This window comes from Camelina sativa, chromosome 20 (assembly GCF_000633955.1).
Source record: "Camelina sativa cultivar DH55 chromosome 20, Cs, whole genome shotgun sequence".
Classification (NCBI taxonomy): domain Eukaryota; kingdom Viridiplantae; phylum Streptophyta; class Magnoliopsida; order Brassicales; family Brassicaceae; genus Camelina; species Camelina sativa.
In genome coordinates, this window is record NC_025704.1 from 4716399 (window position 1) to 4740101 (window position 23703).

At 35.5% G+C, this 23703-nt stretch overlaps 3 protein-coding genes across 4 annotated transcripts; 1 reads left to right on the forward strand and 2 right to left on the reverse strand.

The window, feature by feature from the left end:
* On the forward strand, nucleotides 596-3749 carry LOC104769322 (homeobox protein knotted-1-like 4). 2 transcript variants are annotated; one of them, XM_010493500.2, is made up of 6 exons: nucleotides 596-1268; nucleotides 1850-1970; nucleotides 2152-2336; nucleotides 2687-2818; nucleotides 2988-3124; nucleotides 3286-3749. In XM_010493500.2, exons 1-6 carry the CDS (start codon nucleotides 708-710, stop codon nucleotides 3287-3289), a joined length of 1140 nt encoding a protein of 379 aa, XP_010491802.1. In that variant the 5' UTR covers nucleotides 596-707; the 3' UTR covers nucleotides 3290-3749. The 2 variants fall into 2 exon arrangements, with proteins under 2 accessions (XP_010491802.1, XP_010491801.1); XM_010493499.2 differs by having other exon boundaries at nucleotides 597-1268; nucleotides 3278-3749.
* Nucleotides 7964-8797, reverse strand: LOC104769323. The gene has a single exon (XM_010493501.1). It carries the CDS (start codon nucleotides 8678-8680, stop codon nucleotides 8189-8191), a length of 492 nt encoding a protein of 163 aa, XP_010491803.1. The 5' UTR covers nucleotides 8681-8797; the 3' UTR covers nucleotides 7964-8188.
* Nucleotides 17690-20276, reverse strand: LOC104772206. The gene is made up of 2 exons (XM_010496844.1): nucleotides 18170-20276; nucleotides 17690-18066 (listed from the first exon to the last, which is right to left on the reverse strand). The coding sequence occupies exons 1-2, from the start codon at nucleotides 20274-20276 to the stop codon at nucleotides 17690-17692; spliced, it is 2484 nt and encodes an 827-aa protein (XP_010495146.1).

Sequence of the window (23703 nt, forward strand, 5' to 3'; positions counted from 1 at the left end):
ATATATCTATTGTTGAAAGTTTATAGATTTATTTAGCAAACAGCTAAATACAAAATTCACACCCTAGGAAATTAAAATACAAAAAAATTCAAATAAATCTTCGGGAAATACAAAGATCAAACATAACATATAAATTTTCTATCTTTCATTATTGACTTTTTTTAGTAGTGACCCCCCCCCCCCCAAAAAAAAAACTAAGCTACGAGGAAAAATGTATTATGAAGATTAAAGTGGTGCAGCAATTTCTTTTTTCCTTTTTATTTTTTTTACTGTCACTTCGTAACTCGTATCATTCTTTTGCCGTCAACCTCTACCATCTTTTATTTTCTAAAACGATAAAAACTTTTTATTTGTCGTAGGATTTGTTAATTAGGTCTAATCTCATTTTTATAATTATCACCAATAATTTGGTACTCTACAATACATTAAAAAAATAATAATAATAATAATAAAATATAGGAAGAAATTGTCTTTTTGGTGTAAGCTGCTACATATAAAATTCAAACGTTCAACACACATACACACATCTAAAAACCCTCATATATCATTTTCTTTCTTTTTCTATGAAGAAGAAAGTTTCTGTAAAAATTGATTGATTAATCAGAGAAACATATATCAAAGTCTAACCATTTCTCTCTTCTTTCATCTTTCCCTCTCCAAAACAAACAAAAAAAAGATTCAAATACTAACAATTTCAGACGAAAACGATGGCGTTTCATAACAACCACTTCAATCACTTCACCGACCAACAGCAACAACAACAACACCAGCCTCCTCCTCCTCCTCCTCCGCCGCAGCAACATTTCCACGAATCCGCACCGCCTAACTGGCTCCTCCGCTCCGATAACAATTTTCTCAACCTCCAGACCGCCGCAGCTACAAGCTCAGATTCTCCTTCTTCCGCCGCCGCTAACCAATGGCTCTCCCGATCCTCCTCCTTCCTCCAACGCGCTAACAACAACGCAACAGGTTCAGGTGACGTCGTAGAAGACGTCACCACCGGCGGAGAGGAGTCGATGATCGGTGAGAAGAAAGAGGCGGAGAGGTGGCAGAATGCGAAGCACAAGGCGGAGGTACTGTCTCATCCGCTATACGAGCAGCTTTTGTCGGCACACGTGGCGTGCTTGAGGATCGCCACGCCTGTGGATCAGCTTCCGAGGATAGACGCACAGCTTGCTCAGTCGCAAAACGTCGTGGCTAAGTACTCAACCCTAGACACCGCTCAAGGACTCCTTCCCGGCGATGACAAAGAGCTTGACCACTTCATGGTAACTTATTAACTTCTCTTTCCTTCTCACTTAATCTTTTAATCTCAATTATTTTTCGTTATTTTATTCCCTTTCTTTATTTTTACGATTTTTTTTGGGAAAACAAAATGAAATAATTTATTTTCGTCTTTTAGCTTGTAGTTAACACGGTTTGACAAATTGAAGTTTGTTAATTTTGTTTTCAAGATTTTTAAAAAACTTAATCGTAGAAGTAAGTAGGAACTAGATTTTGTATAAGATTTGTACTTTGCACACCGACACCACATGATCAGTGGGTGTTGCATAATTCGTCAGTCTAAAATTGTGATATTAGTTAATTAAATGCAGTTAAAAATTGTCAGAGAAGGTTTTATATTGATTTTCGAGATAGATTTAATTTGCTGAGTGTAAGTGGCATATTGAGCAATTTTATTGATTGTAGTTATATATATATATATACACTTTTTTTTTTGACAACATATATACACTTATCTGACAAAAAGTAGTTTGTAATTTTCTGTTTGTATTCCATCTTATCAAACTATTGATGGACGTGTTTGTATCTGTTGTCTGAAAGATAGATAATTCCATGTTTTGTGCAGACGCATTATGTACTGTTGCTGTGCTCTTTCAAAGAACAATTGCAACAGCATGTTCGTGTTCATGCAATGGAAGCTGTTATGGCTTGTTGGGAGATTGAGCAGTCTCTTCAAAGCTTTACAGGTTAGTATTTTCGAGAATTCTTCTAATACTTTAACATTAATTTGCATTTAGCTGTAATGATAATTAACACTCTTGCACAAAGACACAAGGTAGTAAAGGTACTTTTCTTTCTAATTTCAGTGCTGTTTTATGGTCCTGATTTTATAAGGATTCAACATTTTTTTTTTTGGGTGAGCTACAGGAGTGTCTCCTGGTGAAGGCACAGGAGCAACAATGTCTGAGGATGAAGATGAGCAAGTTGAGAGTGATGCTCATTTGTTTGATGGAAGCTTAGATGGGTTAGGGTTTGGTCCTCTGGTTCCTACTGAGAGTGAAAGATCTTTGATGGAAAGAGTCAGACAAGAACTCAAACATGAACTCAAACAGGTAACTACCGATATATATACTATCTCCATCCTTAATACATTGTTTGATCTATAAAGTTAGATTTCCCCATAAGACCAATTATAACATATCCCTCATGCTTTTTTATCATTTTAGCCCAAACAAAAGATGCTTCTATTATTTCAGTCCAATCAATCAAGAACTTGTCAAACCTGCATTTCTGGTCTTCTAACACGATCATTACATTTAAATAACTTTTTTCTGAAGAACGGTTGTTTTGATGAGCTTGTCAGTTTACAATATTTACTTACCATCGATCGACACTTATATGCATTGTGGTTCAGCTATAGTTAGCTTGATCTAACGAAATAGAACCATATTTTTGTGAAAAGGGTTATAAGGAGAAAATTGTAGACATAAGAGAGGAGATACTGAGAAAGAGAAGGGCTGGAAAATTACCAGGAGACACCACCTCTGTTCTCAAATCCTGGTGGCAATCTCATTCTAAGTGGCCTTACCCTACTGTGAGTTCACTCTTTTTTACCTTTTTTTTTTTAGTCACTCACATGAACGTACGCCTAAAGGGTGTCTAGTTCTCTTTCACACATCTTGTAATACATCATTTTCACGACTTCATTTGCCTTCTCAATTTTCATATATTAAGTTTTCAACGAATGAGGCAACTTTTGGCAGGAGGAAGACAAGGCGAGGTTGGTACAAGAGACGGGTTTGCAGCTCAAACAGATAAACAATTGGTTCATCAATCAAAGAAAAAGGAATTGGCATAGCAATCCATCTTCTTCTACCGTCTCAAAGAACAAACGCAGAAGGTACTTCACACCAACAAAACTTTGTAGGAAGAGTTATTTATTCTAGATTAGCAAACGAAAAGATAAAATCTTTGAAATATATATGTTAGGTGTGACAAAGTTTAGCTTGTTTACGTATGGTTAGATTAAATTTGGAGAGTTATCTTTATGAAGCAATGCAGGTGAAAATAGCGGAAGAGAGCGTTGAGGTCACTTTGAAGGTTGCATGGATACCTTGATAGAAAGTTGGAGACATGAAGACAAAAAATTCTTACACAAAACAAACGTAGAACGTAACTTTTGTGCCATTACATGGTATGACTTCCATATTTCATAATTATTAGAGAACACGCAGAACCCAAAAGCACGATTTGTAATATGAGGTTTTAGATGGAGTTTATGATAAGATCGTCACTGCCATCTCCACCACCAATCCATCACCATATATATATTATTGTGAATAACATGGAGTTTTCTCTTTAGCATTTGTGCAATCATTGGCCGTATATCTATCATTACAAACAAGCATATAGCCTGATGGGTAATTTTTGTTAAGTGATGTTCTCAGGGTTTTCCTTACTTTTGTTTTGTGAGTGGAAACACGTTGTACATTATGTTACATTATTTGTTAACCCTAATACCAAAATATGATACGGCTAAACTCCATGTTAATGCATTCGGAGCTGCAAAGGTCGCTGGCAAACGAACGAATGAGATGTTCTCAGCTGTTGCAAAATTACTAAAACATTATAACCAGTTTTCCCATTTTGGCCCCTATTTTTCATTGCCCTGCATTATGGGCCTCGTTGTCTCTCTACCTTGCAGGGTTTACAAAACTAGTTCATGTGAAAAACGCCGACGTTTCATACGTTGTCCTCTTGTCTCTAAGGACGTCGTTTAGAATTGTCGATATGCTGTAGTACACTATTAGCACTTTTTATTCTTTTTAAGTAACAAGTGATATGGATATTTTTTTTTTTTTTTGGTAAAAAAGTGCTATAGATTTTGAACGATAACACAACAAAAAGCAGCCTTCTCCATCCATACTTTTTTTTGGTAGGGTTCTCCATCCATACTATATATACAATTAACTCTCTTTTTTCTTATTTAATCAAGGTGAAATAACAAAAACATTAGCAAAAACCATAAAGATTAATATTTTGGTCCATAGCCACATAAGATCATGAACAAACCAAATTTGAGATTATTTATAACTAATAAGAAACAAAATTCAAATCAATTTTGGATTGTTTAAGATCTTATATATGAACGAATATATATATTTTAATGGTTTGGTTTTGCTTCAATTATAATTTTTCATAGAGATAGATGGACTAGTGGTGGGAGTTGAGAGAGTCTCTTGTCAGCGGAATAAGATTGCATGACACGGCATTCTGAACGTTGTGGGGTTTCCTAATTGGTCTTGTCCTCTACTTTACATGACAGTCATATGAGAGGAGCGTTTATATATAGCTGGCTGACCCAATCATAAAAGACAGCTAGCTCTGTGTTATCCGTTATGTAGCAGCAGCGACGAAACAATTGCTTCTTCTTCTTCTCTTTTTTCTTGTTTTTTGTCATTATAGATAATAACCCACTATTGCTGAAGATATCAAAGATTCGTTATCTGAAAGTGACACAGAAAACACAAAAAAAAAGTACAAATAATAAAAGTGTTAGTGGGTAATTGGAGAGGATATATATATAGAGAATAAAACAGAGAGGACGACAAAGAAGTTCAACAATATTCTCTTCTCTCTATAGTTTATTATCATGCGCTATTGCGCTTCGTTATGTTACACGTTAGCCAATGTATAAGGAATATATATTCTGATACTTTCATATAAGTATATTAAGATAATCACTGGTAGTTTGGTACAAATATTAGATTCGCCTGGTGTTTAATTTCTGAAAAAAATTAAAATATGTGAGAGAAGAAGCCCTTCCTTGTACGAGGAAATAACGGTCGAATGATCACATTACATACTTTTCCAAATATTATATATTTAGAAATGCGATGACTAATTTTATCTAGGTACGATAACAATTCTAAGTTGAGGACGTCACGATTTCAAATATATATAACCCTTTTTATTTTTTATTATAGTATATAACTTTGATGGCATCTATATTCATTGTTGGAGTCACGATGCAATTTATCTTTCTTGTCACAAAAAAACATCTAAATATAGTTTTCTGATAGTTTATATATTTGACATTTGTGTATAGTTGATTGTATATTGATGGTTATACTTTGCGCCGGTCTCGTGATTGTGCGTTTGTAGTTATTAAATTGCATACGATGAATAACGATAAAATAGAAGATAAAAAATACTCCAATATGGCTAGTCCACCATAGCTATTATTTAATTCTGAAGTGAACAGATATTTTGATAAAGCATGCCTTTACAGTTGACAAAAGAAAGCATACCCCCTTAACAATTTGTAAATTACATTAACATATTAAAAAGGTACATTTTTAAATATAATCACGATATATTTATCTATAAATGTATGGTGGATAAAAATATCTAAACTTGAAACGATCAATGACGATGATTGACATTGATCATGTTGTGACTCAATGGGAGATAAAGTCTGGAAATAATTGTAACTTGTAAGAGAAAAACTAGAGAATTTGAGGTATATATAATACAATACAATAATAAAATGTATTATGTATAGTAGACAAAACGAGTAAGATTTGAGGCATCAAAAGAGAAAGAGACATGTCGACTGGTGGCAAGTGGGTATGTAGCACTATGTAACAACACAAACGTCAAAACATGTGCGAAAGCGTTATTTGGTTCGCTTTTCTTTTTCAACAATCATCCCCACTTCACTTCACTTCACAGTTCACACTCCTATCCTCAGTATCTCCTCCACTTGTTTCGTGTTTTTCAAAATTAAATTTTAAATATTATGGGATAATACTATAATTGGCCTCCACTATCTTAAACGGGCTTCGTATGATTATATATGCCCGTGACAACTTACCAGAAGAATCTCTGTATTTTGATTAAAACTAGGCTTTTCCTGATCACCTAATTCATGATTAGTCGAAACGTAAAGATTGGTTCTTCATAGATTTAATTTCAGTAGCTAAATCAGGTCTCTGTGTTCTGAAAAGTATACCCCAAACCAAACGGCCCAACCTTTGTTTTGTTTCGGCATGATACATGACGTCTATAAAATTAATTTTTGATTTTTGGAAAAAAGATAAAAAAAATTTACACTAAGATTCTGTTTTTACTTTTTACCTCAAAAAAGTACTAAATCGACATAGTAATTTGGCTTGGCATTTAAACCAACCCCGTAGGCCGTAGTACACCACTGTCTTGCTACGACAGTCTCAATGATCACGATTCGTAAATCATAAATACAGTACAATTAATGTTGAAACGTTACCATAAATATTACGTAGTATAAAGCTAAAATGTTTCTATAATCTAGTTTCATTATGATACCGACACAATCTATCTGTCTCCTTGTCCTGACCTGTTACAATCTTTAATGCTTTAAAGTTTCACCCTATCTGTTGCAAACTTGGAATTCAACTTCTACTATATTTTGATACGTTGTCAAACAAACGCATATCTTTTACCAGAATCTTTCACTTGATTCACGTTTCAACTCTGTTCCAACAACACTCTTTGTTTAATTGAGCCCTCACTCACCATATTCTGGTATAGTTCTTTGATGAATCAAGAAGCTCTGAGCATCTCTTGTTCCAGCTAAATATAATGTAGTAATTAATGAGTGCTAATACCAAATCCAAAATTGAATGATGGTATAAAAATATGCAATCGATTAGATCCACCCACATTATAGGGTTTGTTGATAAGAGTGTGTACTACTGTATTTGTAGAACAAATCTACAAATCAAAAAGTAAAATATTTATTTACAAACAAGAAAAAGGTCACACATCAATTTTACTAGGCCTGCGAATTCGGGTAATTCGGTTCGGTTCGGGTCGGGTAAGTCGGTAATCGGGTATTTACATAATTTTGAAGTTGTACCGAAACTAACCGAAATTAAATACGGTTCGGTTCGGTTCGGTTCGGATATCGGTTTATTCGGTTATGAGGTTAAAAACCCGAAAATAACCGATTTTTTAAAAACAATAATAATTTTGATTTTGTTTGGGATTTAATACCAACATTTTAGTTTAAAAAAGGCCCAACAAAAAAGGCCCGTCAATACAAACCCATAAAATAAAACAATTAGGGTTTTCTTCTTTCTCTGAAAAGATGGCATGCAGCGGCGGCGATTTACTCTGGCTCCGATAGTAGACGGCGGCGGTTCTCTCATACTTCGGTTGCTTACAACGGCAGTTCACTCCTGAGTCTGAGCTGTTGCAGCGACGAAGGCGGAAGAAGAAGAAACCATCATGGGCTATTGCAGCGACGAGGTGAAGAGAAGAAGATCAAAGAAGAAGTAGATCGAAGATGAAGGAGAAAAAGATCAAAGAAGAAGTAGATCGAAGATGAAGGAGAAGAAGAAGAAGAAGAATAACAGAAGAATGGTGAATCGAATGAAAGAAGATTCGATGTTTGGTGGTGAGTCTTCGTGTTCTTTGGTGGGAGAGGCTGCGAGTGAAACAAAAAGAAAATTAGGGTTATTAGGTTTAGAAAGAATTTATAGTAGTGTCCTTAATTTTCGGTTATCGGTTAACCGTTCGGATAACCCGACCGAACCGACCCGAATGACATAACCGAATTCTCTGCACAACTTGTGCCGATTGAACCGAACAAAGCAACACTAACCGAACCGATTTGTCTAAATCTCGGTTCGGTTCGGACAAATCGGTTCGGTTCGGACAAATCGGTTCGGTTATAATTCCCAGGGCGAAATTTTACTATAGAAAATGATTCTTTTTATTTGCACACATCGATTTTACATACAGGTATATCAAATCAATATGGCCAATGAGAGAGAGAGACAGAGAGCAGCATTTACATATTAGATGACGTCATATTCGTACGTCATTTCTCCGGCGAACAGTTACATTCCACCGTCAAACACACATAAAAAAAAAAACGAAAAATATTTTTGTTTAGAATATTTTTGTATTAACATAACCGTCAAAACGAGATCAAATCAACCGTGGCGGATCTCGTCTTAGTCACCGGAGACTGAGGCAACCTCGCCGTGAAATTCGGAAAAGAACCGTCGTCATCAGAAGCTCTCACATCGTCCTCGAAATTGAGCGCGTAACTCAACGGATCATAACTAAAATCTCCAGGATAACTCTGGCTATGATGTCTCTGATGATGATGATGATGATGACAATTATTATAACCACAATTGTTGTTACGGGACGTAACCTTGATACGTGACTTCACGCGGCGACACCGATCTCTAAGCTCTAGCTCCTGCGCGGTGGATTTGAGCCATTCGTAAGGAGATCTTGGAGTTCTTGGTCCTCCTCCTCCTCCTCCTCCGATCATCATCGCTTCTGGCTCAACCACAGCGTTTGCTCCTAAACAACAGATGGGAGATCTCATCCTGTGATTATTAGTTCCTCTCGTCGTCGTTGATCTTGCGGTGGAGGGAGAGCTGCATTCGTTGTACATTTTTCTTGATCTTGAAAAGAATTGTTTCCTTGGAGGAAATTGTAAAGAAGAAGAGAGGAAAAATTAAAATGGTTTCTTGAATTAGAGAAAAAAAAAAGGAAAAGTGAGAGAAAGAGAATGAGTCTGAGGGGAATAAATAGGATAAGAAAGAGATAATTAAAATACGTGGTTGATGCGTGGGCTTTGGGCCCGATCCGCGTGTTCTATGGCGTTTGTTTTGTGTGTTTGAAAAAAAAATTCCACAGGATAACTAAAAATTGCAACTTGTATAAATATAGTAAAGTCTTACTAATAGTATAGTCTATGTGCTGGTTGAGAAAGTTTGGCCCCCAGTTTGTTTGCTCACATCTTGAATCCCAAGTGGCCATTAACATATAAAAAAAGAGCAAGGGAAACTTAAATGGACCAAGATTTGAAATTAGCTGGTTGAAAGGATTACCAACTTAGAGAATTATTAGTATTTCACAAGGCATTAACCAATATCTTTGAGACTTTTGAGAGAATGTACACCTGCATGATTACTAGAGAATCGTGGTGGTCCTTTACCCAAAATATTGAGTGTAGCCTTCTTCATCTTGAGGTGTGTGTTGTGTAGAATGCAATATATTGATCCTAGAAGGCTAGAATCGTTCGGAGAAGTAGCCACTAAGTAATGTACTGAGCAGATTTTGGTGCGATTCTTTAACCCTAGAGTCAACTCTGAAAGCTTCCTCTCAGAATGCTCCTTTCTTTGTATCTTTCCCTCTACAAGCGACCTCTCAGTCTCTTATGGTTTATAACAGAATCAAAAAGAGCTTTATAAACGAATGGAATAACAATTATAACCTGGATTTCTTTCGCTTTTTTTCTTTTAAACCCTGATATTTTTTGAAGGTGTTGTAGGGCAAACAATTCAATTATCAACTTCCATGTATGAAAAGGTGAATTTCGTTTTTAGTTTATTTTTTTGTACTGTGTTTCTTCTTGAAATTGAACATAACACACAAACACACGCACAAAAAGAATGAAACTCGTGTCAAGATGAGGAAGATTCAAAGATTTAGAAACTGTCACAATTCTGAAACCAAAGTTTCACAGAATCATGTATTCCTTTTAGGCTACTAGATTATGCTCCTACCTCTTGAGATTTTTTTTTTGAAATTGTATGTGGCCCATACTGGCCCATTTCTTAGGGTAGGCCGTAAGGGTTCTGGTCCCATACCCAATTTTTTTTTAGCAAATTTTCATGGTTCTTTTTTTTTTTTCTTTTGTGTTAAACAATGTTCATGGTTCCAAATAAAAAATTGTTGACTATTTTTTTTTTTTGGTTTTTGCTGCAGTCTGCAGACACCTTATATTGTCGTATATTGAGCAGAAGATAATGCTTCTCCTATAACATGCAACAAAGTTTTTTTTTAGTGCATATTACAAAACTTTGCGCAAATTAATAATTTATACTATGTTGTACACATTAATAGTATTAAAGTTTCTTGGTATTCTTCTATTGGCGAGCGGATGAGTTGAGGAATCTCCATGACTCCATCATGGTCTCCAGTTCCCTATTTGAAGTGGCCATTCATGTTTAATTATTAGTTTGTAACAGCAACATATTGTATATCATCGCATTTATGAACCGTATCGGGAATCTTTTAATATCAGTTTCCACTAATCTCTTAAAACGTCAATGATGAATGCAATTTATGGAGTATAGTTGGGTTGGTATGGGTCTCTGTGTGTGTGTTACATTCTTTATCACTAATGTCTCTACGAACAATCTTTCTTGTGGGGTTTTAATATTTATTTTTAAATTAATGTTCTTTACAAATACATTAAATTAGATTTTTAAAGCTTTTTTTCTTCTATATTTCTCCCATTTGTGATGAAAGCAAAGAAAAATGGTCCAACTTATATTCACAAAAAAAAAATTGAAGGAATAAATTTTAAAAGAAAGCCTCTACTATATTGAAAAGATCGCTGGTTAAGTATAAACTATACTCATCAATATTTGTTAATTCTAGTTTTAACTCTTTTTACTAGTAATCATTCTAGTATGTTAAAGACTTCAAGTCTGGACTGCTCACTGCATGTATCCCGGTGGAAATAAGGCCTTAGGATTTAGTATATGCATAAGATGATCCAAATGGGTACCAGTAATAAAGATCGATATTAACATGGTTAAAACCAACATTAGCTTGGGTGCAAATGGTTAAAACTAAAATTTCATAGTCACTTCTCTAAAATTGCTGCATATATTAAAAAAACTTAATTAATAGACGAGTCAATATTGATATGATTAAAACTTTAACCCTCCAAAAAAGAATACATTAATGGTAAAAATAACTTATATAAAATAATCAGGATTCCTGGAATTCTTAGATAACATAATACTAAGATATTCAAATGTCTCCTTTTTAGTTGATGGTAATTGATTAACCAAATCTACAAACAGATGTCGAGATAGAGAAGAAAAAATGGCAAATCAGAATAATATCATCATTATTGAAATTTATATATTATAGTATTGGATGCTAGTACTACATCATTGCTACACCCACTTTATTAAAATGAAAATATCCTCGAGTAAACTAAGCATCTTATTCTTTGTAATGGGAATCCCAAACTCGCTCCAAGAAATAATCAGCAGTCTTTGCGCTTTAGACTTTAGTAGTCTTTACCATTGGCGTCGAGCCATCAACACAATATTTTTCATTAGAAAAAGACTTTAACACGTTTTATACTCGCCAAAAGAAAACAATTTAACAAATACTTTGTTAAAGAAAAATGTTGAAACATCTCGCCACCATAATTCGCCATCAGATTTGGAGTTCAAAAATATATAGATTTTCTTTTAGTAACATAAAAGAAAAAGAAAAAAAAAACTCAAAGATATTTGAACCGAGATGAAAGCAGTCGACTTTTGGATTGTAACAAGAAAGAATAATCACATGACCACGACCAGACCATGACCATGACCATGTTAAATAAATCCAACATTCACTCTAATCCAGTGTCAGACATTGGATCACCAGCTTAACACTTTTGTCTATTGGATTTGCTATGATGATAGGATAAGCCTGGACACGTGTGAGACGAAACTATACGTGTCGTAGTAATGTGGACGAGGTGGTGTGAGTGTTGTAGCCTATTGCTTTATCACATTCTGTGATCCCGACCATACAAAATAACTGTTTTGTCCCTAACTTACCCAACACGACCTCCATGTGCCCCGCATTATTGTGATCTACGACTATTTAATTTATTTTTTATTTCCTAGATTCGTTTAAAACTTTAAATTAACCGTTACAATCGTCGTACCATTATATATATATATATATATGTTTAATATAGTTTTTAACATTTTATCAAGTGGTTGTATACAGTACTACTTGTGTTACACCATATGGGTTCTGTACTCGACACAATTTTGCGAGTTTGTACTATCTTGATCACAAAATAGTCGCATCCACTCAAAAAACACGACAGTTTGTTTTTTGCTAATTTATCAGCATATTCATTGTTCAGTACTTAATCATCTTAACCAAATTTAGGAGATGTGTTAGATTAATCGCCTTTCCATCTAGTAGATCAACCAAGATTCACTACAAGAAAACAGGCCATTTGCCACTCCTACTATAGTCGCTCTTTAGTCGTAAATAAGGGTTTTGCGACTACTTCGCGACTATTTTCGATGGTCGCAAAAAAACGGTCGCAAAATATGTTGGTCACAACATGGTCGCTTATTTGCGACGGATTACAGACTCTTTTTTATAGTCGTATATTTGCGACGACACTGTGACTATAATTGGTAGTTGTACATTTCCGACTAAACTGCAACAAAGTCTACTTAGGGACAGTTTTGTGACTACATATAACAGTCGTATGTTTACGACCGTATTGCGATTAACGGTGGAGTCTGGGTTTAGCGACGGATTAAGGACGACCTATTAGTCCCAAAAGGGTTGCAAAGTCTGTTTTAGTTTAGTAGCAGTTGAGTAGCAAATTAGTCGTTTATTATTGCGACTATGTTAAGACTGTTTTTGTAGTCGCTAAGGAGTTCGTTTTTAGTAACTATTCTGCCACTATTTTGTGAATTGGTTTAGTCACAAAATAGTCACATTTTGTGAATTGGGTTAGTCACAAAATAGTCACATTATTTGAATTCGTTTAGTCACAAAATAGTTACATTATTTGAATTGGTATAGTCACAAAAGAGTCACATTTATTAATTGGTTTAGTCACAAATCAGAAACGTTTTAGCAATCCTAATTGTGATTAATTTGGGAATTTCAAATGCTAATAATCAAAAGGAATGATGATTGAAACTACCACACAAGCAAACTTATCATCCAAAACAAAAAGATCATCCTAAACATCCAAGAAACAATATTCAAAAGCAAGTTCATACATAAAGAAAAGGGGAATTAGAAGTTTAGTTGGAAGAAGTATTAGAGGTAGGGGTTTGTGCAGCTGGACTGGAGGGTGGTGTGGTGCCTCCATCGATGGGTTGTGCAGTGGTTGTAGGCGCGATAGCTGGTTGGGTGGCTGCAGGAGGAGGAACCGTAAAAGCTGAGTATTCAGGAATTTTTTCAGAGATGAAGAGGACAAGCTTGTTGATCACAGCTTGAGACTCTCGGTGTTCCTGATCACGTCGTGCATTCTCAGACTCATGTTCAGATATCTTGCGCCGAAGTTGATCTTGAAGCTCCGCAAGAGTTGCTGCAGAAGAGCTCGCATAACTCTCTTTCCTTTTTCCTTTCCTTAGTGTCTCAACAAGTGATCCAAGGCCAAATGGGTTACCTCTGTTATCTGTTTGAGTACACTAAACCAAAAGATAAACATTCGCTAATCAGCACAAACCAGATAACCAAATGCAGAATCAACATCAAATATTCTAGGTTCCTAAGCATAGCTCATTAAACAAATTTAAGAAAACCAGGAGACTGTTAATCTAAGAATAAACATCAATCATCATTCACATTAAGAAACCAAAATTGACAAAGAAAAATCACACACAAAAGACAAACGAATTACCTCAAGGAAGATCTCATTTCTTTCTTCAAGGGAAAGAGTTCGATGTGTTGAACTCTCTGAACCATCTGGACCATCATTGTCCGTGTCAGTTTGTCTGTCTTCTATGGTCTTCTCATAGGTCTCAGCAACTTGTTTGGCTTTTTGATCCACAAATGATCCATCTGGCCGAGTGTGTGTTTTAAGAAACACTTCGACCAGTGATACAGGACGCCCCAGCTCTTCCTCCTACAATGATAGTGAAACACATTAAATTATGAAAATTTTAGAAAAACATTAGGAGCTTAAGTGGCCGTGAGAGCATTAAATTATGAAAACATTAGAAAAACTTTGAGGTGAAGTGGATGGAAAGAGAAGTGTTACCATTTCTTGATGAATTTGTACATATGATTTCTGACCAGCTAAGTGTTTGTGCACTCCAAGGCCTCCACGGTCCGAGTTTCTGCAATGAGAAGCATTCTCACTCCTCTCCATGGCATCAGGGGTGTTCCAATATTCGCACATAATAGGCCATACTTTATCACCAATCCATGGTGGTTGTACACCACTCCTCCTAACTTGACTGACAATGCCTTTCATCCTGCTCTTTGCTATCTTCAAGAAACCTTCTTTAACAAGCTCAGTAATCCCGATATCCCAATTATACTTCCGCTACAATAACACAAAACATTTAAGTTAGCAAATTGACCAATTCATTTATATAGAGTTAAGTGTTTAAAGCATTGTCAAAACTATAATTTGACTTACCGCAAATGTCCTGAAGTATCGCTCTTGAATGTGTTGTGGAGTAACCTTCCAACTGTAGTAAGGCCCATCAAACTTTCTCCTTAAGATTCCAGCAATGACTCGAGAAAGCTTTCCTTTGTGCCGGTTAAACCTGTTACATTAACTGAGTAAGTCTACTTGAAAATATGAACCAATAACCTATTGAAACTATTGAATATCTAATAACAACCGTTTACTGAACATCAAACAACAACAAACAACAAACAACAAACAACAAACAACAAACAATCGATTAGTGAACCTATTACCGCAAGAGGAGAGAGTGTTACCGAGTATACTTAAAGATCAAACTATTGAACACATTCATGCTTTTAAGATTCTATGTGACATACCGAGTATACTTAAAGAAAAATTACAAGAGGAGAGAGTGTTTATACCATAGAGTTTCGACTCCAGGGATAGGATGCTGAGACAGGAGTGGTAGATGTTCTCGGCCTGGAAGAGCTAGCAAACCATCTAACAGATCTTGGTAGTGATCGACATTTTGATTAGGGTTTTGTTCTTCCTCGTTTGCTTCGTCGCCGTTATCTCCCTCTGGAACAAGCTCCGGTTGCGGTTGAGGGTGAGGAACAGGAAGAGGCGCTTGTTGAGGAATCAGAGGCGGTGTAAGTATCCTCCGCGGTGGATGACTACTCGACGGTTGAAGTGACGGTTGGTTTGTCCTCGACGGTGGATGACTACTCGACGGTTGGTTTGTCGGGGGAAACTGTGAAGGACGACTTTGATGTGAATGGGTTGCAGACTGTGTCGCAGAGTGTGTGCGTTCAGAAGGGTTAGACGAATGAGAAGAGGATCTGCTACCACTGAAGATTCGGACACCGTTGGCGGTTCTGCCACCGCGACCTCTGGAAGCAACCTTGGTCTTAGGAGGCATCAGATCGACGATTGAGAGAGAGAGAGAGAGAGAGAAGAAAAAGATTTAAAGAGATAGAGGATTGAGAGATTGAGAGATTGAGAGAGAAGGAGAGCTTGATGTGTTTGAGAGAAAAGGAGAGTGAAGAGGTTTGAGAGAAAAAACCCTAGATCGAGTATTCAAAGGAAATAAGAAGTGCGTATAAGTGTTTTGCCTAGTTATTAACGAACCGACGTCACAATGTAGTCGCAAAGCGGTCACTGTATAAAATTTTGGGGGAAAAAAAACGCGTAAATAATTGGACAAATTTCACAAAATTATTGGTGGGAACAGAAACCGCCAAAACAGGGTGGCAAAACAGTCGCAAAAACAGTAGCAACGGTTGCAAAGCAATCTCAAGACAGTTGCAAAGTGGTGGCAAAGTGTTACTCTTTTGTGACTGTATTTTACTAGTCAATTTAAAAGTTTGATTTTCACACATTAGGAGCTTATTTGCATCCATACATCACTCATACTAGTAGTAAAGAGTATATAAAATAGGAAGAGTATGTAAAACATTGCTTTTAAAACATAAGAATTACATTTTCCTAAAGTCCTACACATTCTTCCATGGTGACATGTTTTTACAAAGATGGCTTTGGAACATATGCATGTATTCATTGTTAACATTGAAATTTATGACCTTAAAAAAGTTTTAGTTACTAAATTCAGTCAAATACAAGTATAAATGTATATCTAAGGATGTACATACATCTCAAAAATGAAATTTAAGATACAAAAATAACAAGAGTGGGAAAAGAGTCGCAGAAACGTTGCTAATTCAGGTGTTAGTCGCTTATTCGTCGCAATTCGGTTGCAAAGCGAAACGTTGCTATATTGTTTAGTTACTAAACGGTCGCTAATGTGCGACTCTTTTGTGACTATATTTTACTTTAAGATACTAATTTTACTTGCAAATTTCCAGATTAATCAAGCTATTAAGAGTATGTAATTGAAATAAGTTTATTTGATTTAAACATAGAGACAATATTTTACAAATCAGATGCACATTTAGTCTTCATATGCAAGTTCTTCATCTTCATCTTCATCTTCGGATGTTGACAAGTTACATTGAAATTCGTCTTCTCCTTCACCATCTTCTATCTCAAAATCGATTGGTTCATCTTGATGACTCTCGTCGACTAAACTCTCAATGATGATTTCTTCAACCAAAGTCGGAGTTGCCTCAATAACAGTTTGTTGCAATATAACCAAATCATCATCGTTAAACTTCCCTTGAACAACATTCCTCGGATTAACTTTGCACACTGTAAGCCACGATTTGCGAGGTCGTTTAGTGTATGGATATGACAGATAACACACTTGATCAGCTTGAGAACCTATATAAAGAAACGGAACATATTAATTAATTAGCTTGAGAACCTATATAGTAAATTAATTAAAATATTTAGTGAAAAGAAACTTAACCTAAAATAAAAGGTTCGTAATTTCGGTATTTTCTTGACGGAAGCACGTCTACGATGCCTCCATTTGTCATGCGGATACCTTTGCCAACCGTTGGGTCAAACCAGTCACAGTAGAAAAGTGTTATCTTTAGGTTAATAATCCCAGGATACTCGAGCTCGATTATGTTTTCAACGGTCCCAAAAAAATCATCCTCCATAGATGCTTCAGAATAATTTTGCCCTCGGACACATACCCCATAATTCATTGTCTTTTTCGTCTGTCCGTGTTCACGCGTGTGAAACATGTAACCTCTGGTAAAATACATGGGCCACGACTTGACTTTGTTTTCTGGACCATCAACCAATTCATGAACCCATGGAGGAAAACTTTGGATATGTTTCATTGTAGACACCTACAGAAGAAATAAATATAAATTGTCGGAAGTGAACCCATTCATTAAAATATTTTTTTTATATTAAACTATTTACATATACTTACATATTGGCAAACCCAATCGCTAAAATCTTCATCTCTTTTCGATGTGACTTCATCATCAGTGAGTTCTGGATATTCATACCAAATTTGATCGTCCAACACACTGTTTTTCCCAACATATAGAAGACAATTAATCCATAAATATATTGAAGAGAAATTGCTATAAAAATAATCTGAAACATATACCTCTCTAGGGGACGAAAGTAATCACAATTCCGCAATACATATGCATGTGCGCATTTTTGATCTTTATCAGACAGCCAAAACTCTGTAACTTGGCCACTAGGACGACCGATTTGAGTGAATATATCTGGTACGGGTACTAGATATACAGGAACCTCACCCGCATCATATCGCAATGACCTGAAAAATATTTAAAACTTTAAGTAGCCTTACATGTTAATTTAAAAGACCATTATATATTATAATGTAAGTATGAAATACCTCCTTCTACTAGCTGTAGAAATGGTTGAAGCAAAGTAGTGTTCTGAGAAGTATGATATCTCATCATTAATATATGATTGAACGATTGATCCCGCTGGATATCTTTTGTTCTTCGCCTTCCCTTTCAAGCGTTTGAAAAACCTTTCGAAGGGATACATCCACCTATACTGGACTGGACCACCAAGTTCGGCTTCGTATGGTAGATGTACAGGAAGGTGCTCCATGACATCAAAGAACGAAGGTGGGAATATTTTCTCCAAATTGCACAAAATCATCACAATATTTGCTTTCAGGACTTGGACATGACTTATCTCCAATGATCGACTGCATAAGTCACGGAAAAATGATCCAATCCCTACAATATATAAATAAAATCATTAATTAATTTGACATATATATAAAATTAAATTGCTATATATATATATATATATATATATATATATATATTCCATTTTTACCTGATATTGCAAGATAGACGTCACGTGGTAACAACTCTGCAAACACAAATGGAAGCAATCGTTCCATAAAGACATGGCAATCATGGCTTTTCATTCCTGAAAACTTTCCATCCTTGATGTCTGCACAACTAGCTAAATCAGCTACATACCCATCTGGAAATTTAACATCTTCTTTGACCCATTGAAGTAGGCTTTTTTTCCCTTTCGCACTCAATCTCCAAATAGGAAAAGGAGCTCTCCCACCAGCATCAACATGCAATTGACTTCGATCACAAAATCTTGCAACATCCAATCGGGACCTCACATTGTCTTTTGATCTGTCTTTCACATTCATAACAGTGTACATGAGATTATCGAGAATATTTTTCTCAATATGCATCACATCAAGATTGTGTCGTAAGTTAAGATCGGTCCAATACGGGAGCTTCCACAAGATGCTTTCTTTGTGCCAATTATGCCAACTTCCATAACCATCCACTTTATTTTCATGCCCATTTCCTCCGCAGTCAGAAGTCTTTGGCGGCTCGGCATTTCTTATACGCTCATGTAAGACCTGTTCACCCGTCAAATATTGCGGTGGATAGTCGTTCACTGCGTGTTTGCCTTTGAGAAAGTGTTTTTTATCCTTTCGCATTGGATGATTAGCAGGAAGAAATCTCCTGTGGCAATCAAACCAACATGTCTTCCTACCAGCTGGCAATTGAAATGCATTTGTATCGTCCATACAAATTGGGCAAGCTAATCTTCCGTGTGTTGTCCATCCTGACAACATGCCATATGCTGGGAAATCGCTGATAGTCCACAAAAGGACAGCTTTAAGGTTGAAATTTTGATCTAAGGACACATCATATGCCTCCACTCCATTATACCATAACTCTGTTAACTCATCGACCAATGGTTGGAGAAAAACGTCAAGACTAGCTCGTGGATGATTCGGTCCTGAATTCAAAATCGTCAGAAACAAATACTCTGTGTTCATGCACATCCCAGGAGGCAAGTTGTATGGAGTCAATATCACTGGCCATAATGAATGGTGTTTCGACATCCCAAAAGGATTGAAACCATCTGTACATAATCCAAGATAAACATTGCGCGGTTCTGCTGCAAATGAGGGATGCAATTGCTGAAAATTCTTCCACTCAGCCGCATCTGAAGGATGACACATTAATCCCTCCTTAGAGCTGTGCTCAGCGTGCCATCTCATAAAAGCTGCAGTCTTCTCAGATTGGTACATTCTCTTCAGTCTTTCCGCAATCGGTAAATACCACATCTTACTGAACGGTATTCTTGTTCTTCCTTCACTAGCCTTATACCTTGGTTTGCCGCAGAACTTGCAATGCTCCAACTTCTCATCATCTTTCCAAAAGAGCATACAGTTATCTATACATACATCATATGTACGACACGGTAATCCTAGCTTTCGCATCAAAGTCTCCGTCTCATAGTATGAACCGGTTGCCTGATTACCCTCTGGTAAATACTCCGTAAACAGTCCTGTCCATGAATCCATACAATTTTCAGACAAATTGTAGTCGACCTTATTGTTCATGAACCGAGCTGCCAACGATAACTGCGACTGCCCTTCCCGACATCCATCATACAGTGGCGTGTTTGCAGCAGCTAGCATATCATAAAACCGTTTTGCTTCTTGGGTGGGTTGTTCATGAACATGATCATTTCCACTTTCATGTTCATGATACTCGTTATATGGTACAGAACCATGAAATGCATCATTCACCATCCCAGCATATATATTCTCCCCATCAAATCCTATTGGTTCACTAGCACTAGCATAATCTGTATTATTAGCATAATGACTACTAGTTCCCTCCCCAACAACATCATAATCTTCACCATGTTCATACCATACATAATAGTTAGGCATAAACCCCCTACTTAGCAAATGATTCGAAACAGAGGCAGCTTTCAAAGACTTCGAATTGTGACATACTACACAAGGGCAGTAAAACCTACCTCTGCTATTCTGTGCATGGCTACAGGCAAAATCAATGAACTCTTCAACTCCCGCCGAATAATCCGATGAGATATGATTAGTGAACGGATCGATCCGATTGTACATCCATGCTCTTGAAGGATTGTTCCACATTATTATTTTTTTTTTCTCTCTCTTTTTTTTTTCTCTCTTTTTTTTTTCTTCCTCTAGATTTTTTTTTTCTTTCTCACGTTTTTTTTTGGTTTCTTTCTCTTTAGAGTCGATGTAAATGAAAGAAGAAGTGGTGGCATATATATAAGAGAAATTTTGCCACTGTTTTGCGACTATTATAGAAGTAGTCACAAAATTTCAGTACACCTAACACACGTTAAGCACGTTTTTCGCCGACATGGTGCGACTCTTTTGCGACCGTTTTCAATGTAGTCGCAAAAGTTGAGTACAATATCTCCCACATTCTCAACGTTTTTTGCCGACATGCAGCGACGACTTTGCTACTAAATAATACTCCAAAAAGTCGTTGCAAATAAGTCTCTATTTTGCGACTTTTTTGCGACGGCACTCACGTACCAAAATCGCAGTTGCAAATTAGTCACAAAATGCATCTTGTTTTGCGACGAAATAACATCAGTTACAAAAGAGTATGTATTCGGTCGCAAAAGTGAGACGTTTTTGTGACTGTAATGTTTCGTCATAAATTTGCGACGGTTTTACTTCCGTATTGTGTATGGTCGTTAATCGGTAATAAAATAGTCGCAAAACCGTCGCAAATATTTGCGACTAAACAATCAGTCACAAATGGTAGTCGCAAATGGCATGTTTTCTTGTAGTGATTCTTACATCACCCTAAAATTGGACTTCTATGAAACCAAGTCCAAAACCAACATTTAACTATATTCTTCAACGAATCTCACTTAAGCTTCTCATAACCCTTTTACTAGTATATGCTTAAATGGCTATGAAAATGCTTTTTGATATATTCTTTTCTTAGAAATGTATCATCTTTTGAGCAATGTGAATAAATAGTATATTGAATTTGTTTTTGAGCTAGGAACAAAAGCAGCTTAAGATTTGATATGATTCCTAGTAGTTGCTTTCAAAGCTTCTTTAAACGTTAAATCAGAATTTTGGAAAATACTTTATTACCTAATTTTAACTAATAATTCAAAAACTCTTTCCATTAATTTTTGTTGTTGTTGTTGTATTCTTATATAAACCGTAAATTTAATTTTAACACTTGTGAAAAACGTAAATAGTTGCTTTCAAAGCTTCTTTAAACGTTAAATCAGAATTTTGGAAAATACTTTACTACCTAATTTTAACCAATAATTCAAAAACTTTTTCCATTAATTTTTGTTGTTGTTGTTGTATTCTTATATAAACCGTAAATTTAATTTTAACATTTGTGAAAAATGTAAAATGTGGATTAATCAAGAAGATGGAAAAAGTTTAATAAAAAATAGCTCACTGGTCTAGAGGCTTTTCAATTGATATAGTATGTTTTATTATCATTGGTGAATGACAAAACAGTATCATCCATTTCCAAAACTTAACGATGTTAACGTAATTATCATATAACCACCATACATTAGCATCCACTTAATTTCAACTTAACTTGTAGATATCAATTTGCCAGATTCAGTTTGGGCAAAGTTTACAATTATTTCTAACCGTAAAGCGCTCAACTTCTATCCAAACCGTGTTTTTAAAGTTAATTTTGGCTGGTAATCTTCTTTTAATTCTATGCACCTAAAAATGATATTTTACACTTACACCATAATAAACAATCTGCCATCTTTTGCGGTTGAGATTGCAATGGGACAAAACATATAGTACTATGATTGAGTTATGGTCAAATTCTTTATATATGCAGAGAAATGAAAAAAATTTGTACTTTATGATAGCATATGTTCTAGTTACATCCAAGTAGTGTTCCATGATTCCATCAATTTGTATAGGGACTTTTTAGGTCAAATATGAAGCATTGTTGCATGGATCTCCTCCACCGTAACAACTTTATACTAAATTCTAGATTCGTTGTGGTTGTTACCTTGCTTTTAAGCCCAAACAAGAGTTTGGCTAACTGACCAGTAGGTTTGAGGTGAAAAGTTGTTGGAATATGTTAATCTGTTACTTTTGCAAAATTAATATCACATGTTGATGAACTTTCTCCCTCGTTGTTTTTGCTTGATTAACCATTTTTATATCTGTTTTTTGTGTTTCAAATACATTTCACTCACTCATCATAATACGAAATGTTGAAAGTGCTACGAACTGACGATTAGTATTGGCTTCTAAATTAACTAGCTGTATGTCAAGTTCTCTCTCTTTGGCCCCTTTATTGTTTTGTAGTGAATTTGTTATTTTCCTCTTCCAACATATTAAACCATCCTGAAAAGACACAATCCAGTGTACATTCAAAAAAAGAAAAGACACAAACCAGCAAACCTAGCTATACTATACGATGGTATCAGTTAGATTAGATCATAGATGCATGTAACTCTATATATTTTACCTTTCATGTTATTTATAAGGTTTCTATATTGATGTTGCTGGGTCATTAGCAACTACTTTTAGATATTAGCGACTAATATTGGTGAACAAAAAAAACCAAAAACAACAACTAATTAATATTAGCGATGTTTGTTTAAACCAACTAAAATTTGATGTTAAGATATATATAGAGACCAAAGGCACTTTTTTAGACAAACAAACAAACAAGATCAATAGAGTGCTAAATTTTGATAAATGAAAGTATTTAGCTTTAAATATCTGCCAATAGTACAAAATCTAAAATTACAAAAAGTTTCGTAAATCATCAAACTATTATAATTAAAATTTACTTATTAAAATTTAAAAACATGTTGGAATTTACTTATAAAAAAAATCTTCACTAAACAAAGTAATAGTGACCTGTATTACACATTTGTACTAATATACACTATACATAGTTTGCTTTTATTTGTAAAATCTCAATTAGTATTAGCCTAAATTTACACAAAAGTTGTTACATGTTTTAAATCAATACCGTTATAAATAAGAAAAACATTGGATTGTGACGACAAAAATAAACCATTGGAAATCACAAATCCGGCTCTTGGCAAAACAACGGGCAAATTGTGCATTTTAAACGTAGTCCATAATAAAATATAACCACAAAGAGCTGACATCTTTCTTAGTCTATATAATACGTGTCAGCTTTTTCTAAACTGCCCACAAAAGCTTTCCTTCTTTGATTTCTCAATCTCAGCCGTTGATTCCGAACCCGATTCTTTTCGAAACCGCCTCTACCCGAAATATATATTAAAATTACAAAAAGAGAGAGAAAAAAAAAGCCCCCAAAAAATATTTAAGTTTGCTTAACCATGGTTAAGTTTTTGACTAAACCAAACCTAAATATCGAAAATGGTCAAAATCTTTGCAAATATTTACAATAAATGCCATTGAACAAGCTTTTGCTATAAATTTGGTTCCTGAGACTCGCTAGGTTTGCCGAACCAACCTCCCTTAGGCACTTTCTTAAGAGCTACTGCCCCCTAAAATCCTTCTTCTTCTTCTTCTTCAACCTTGAGACTTTTTTTTT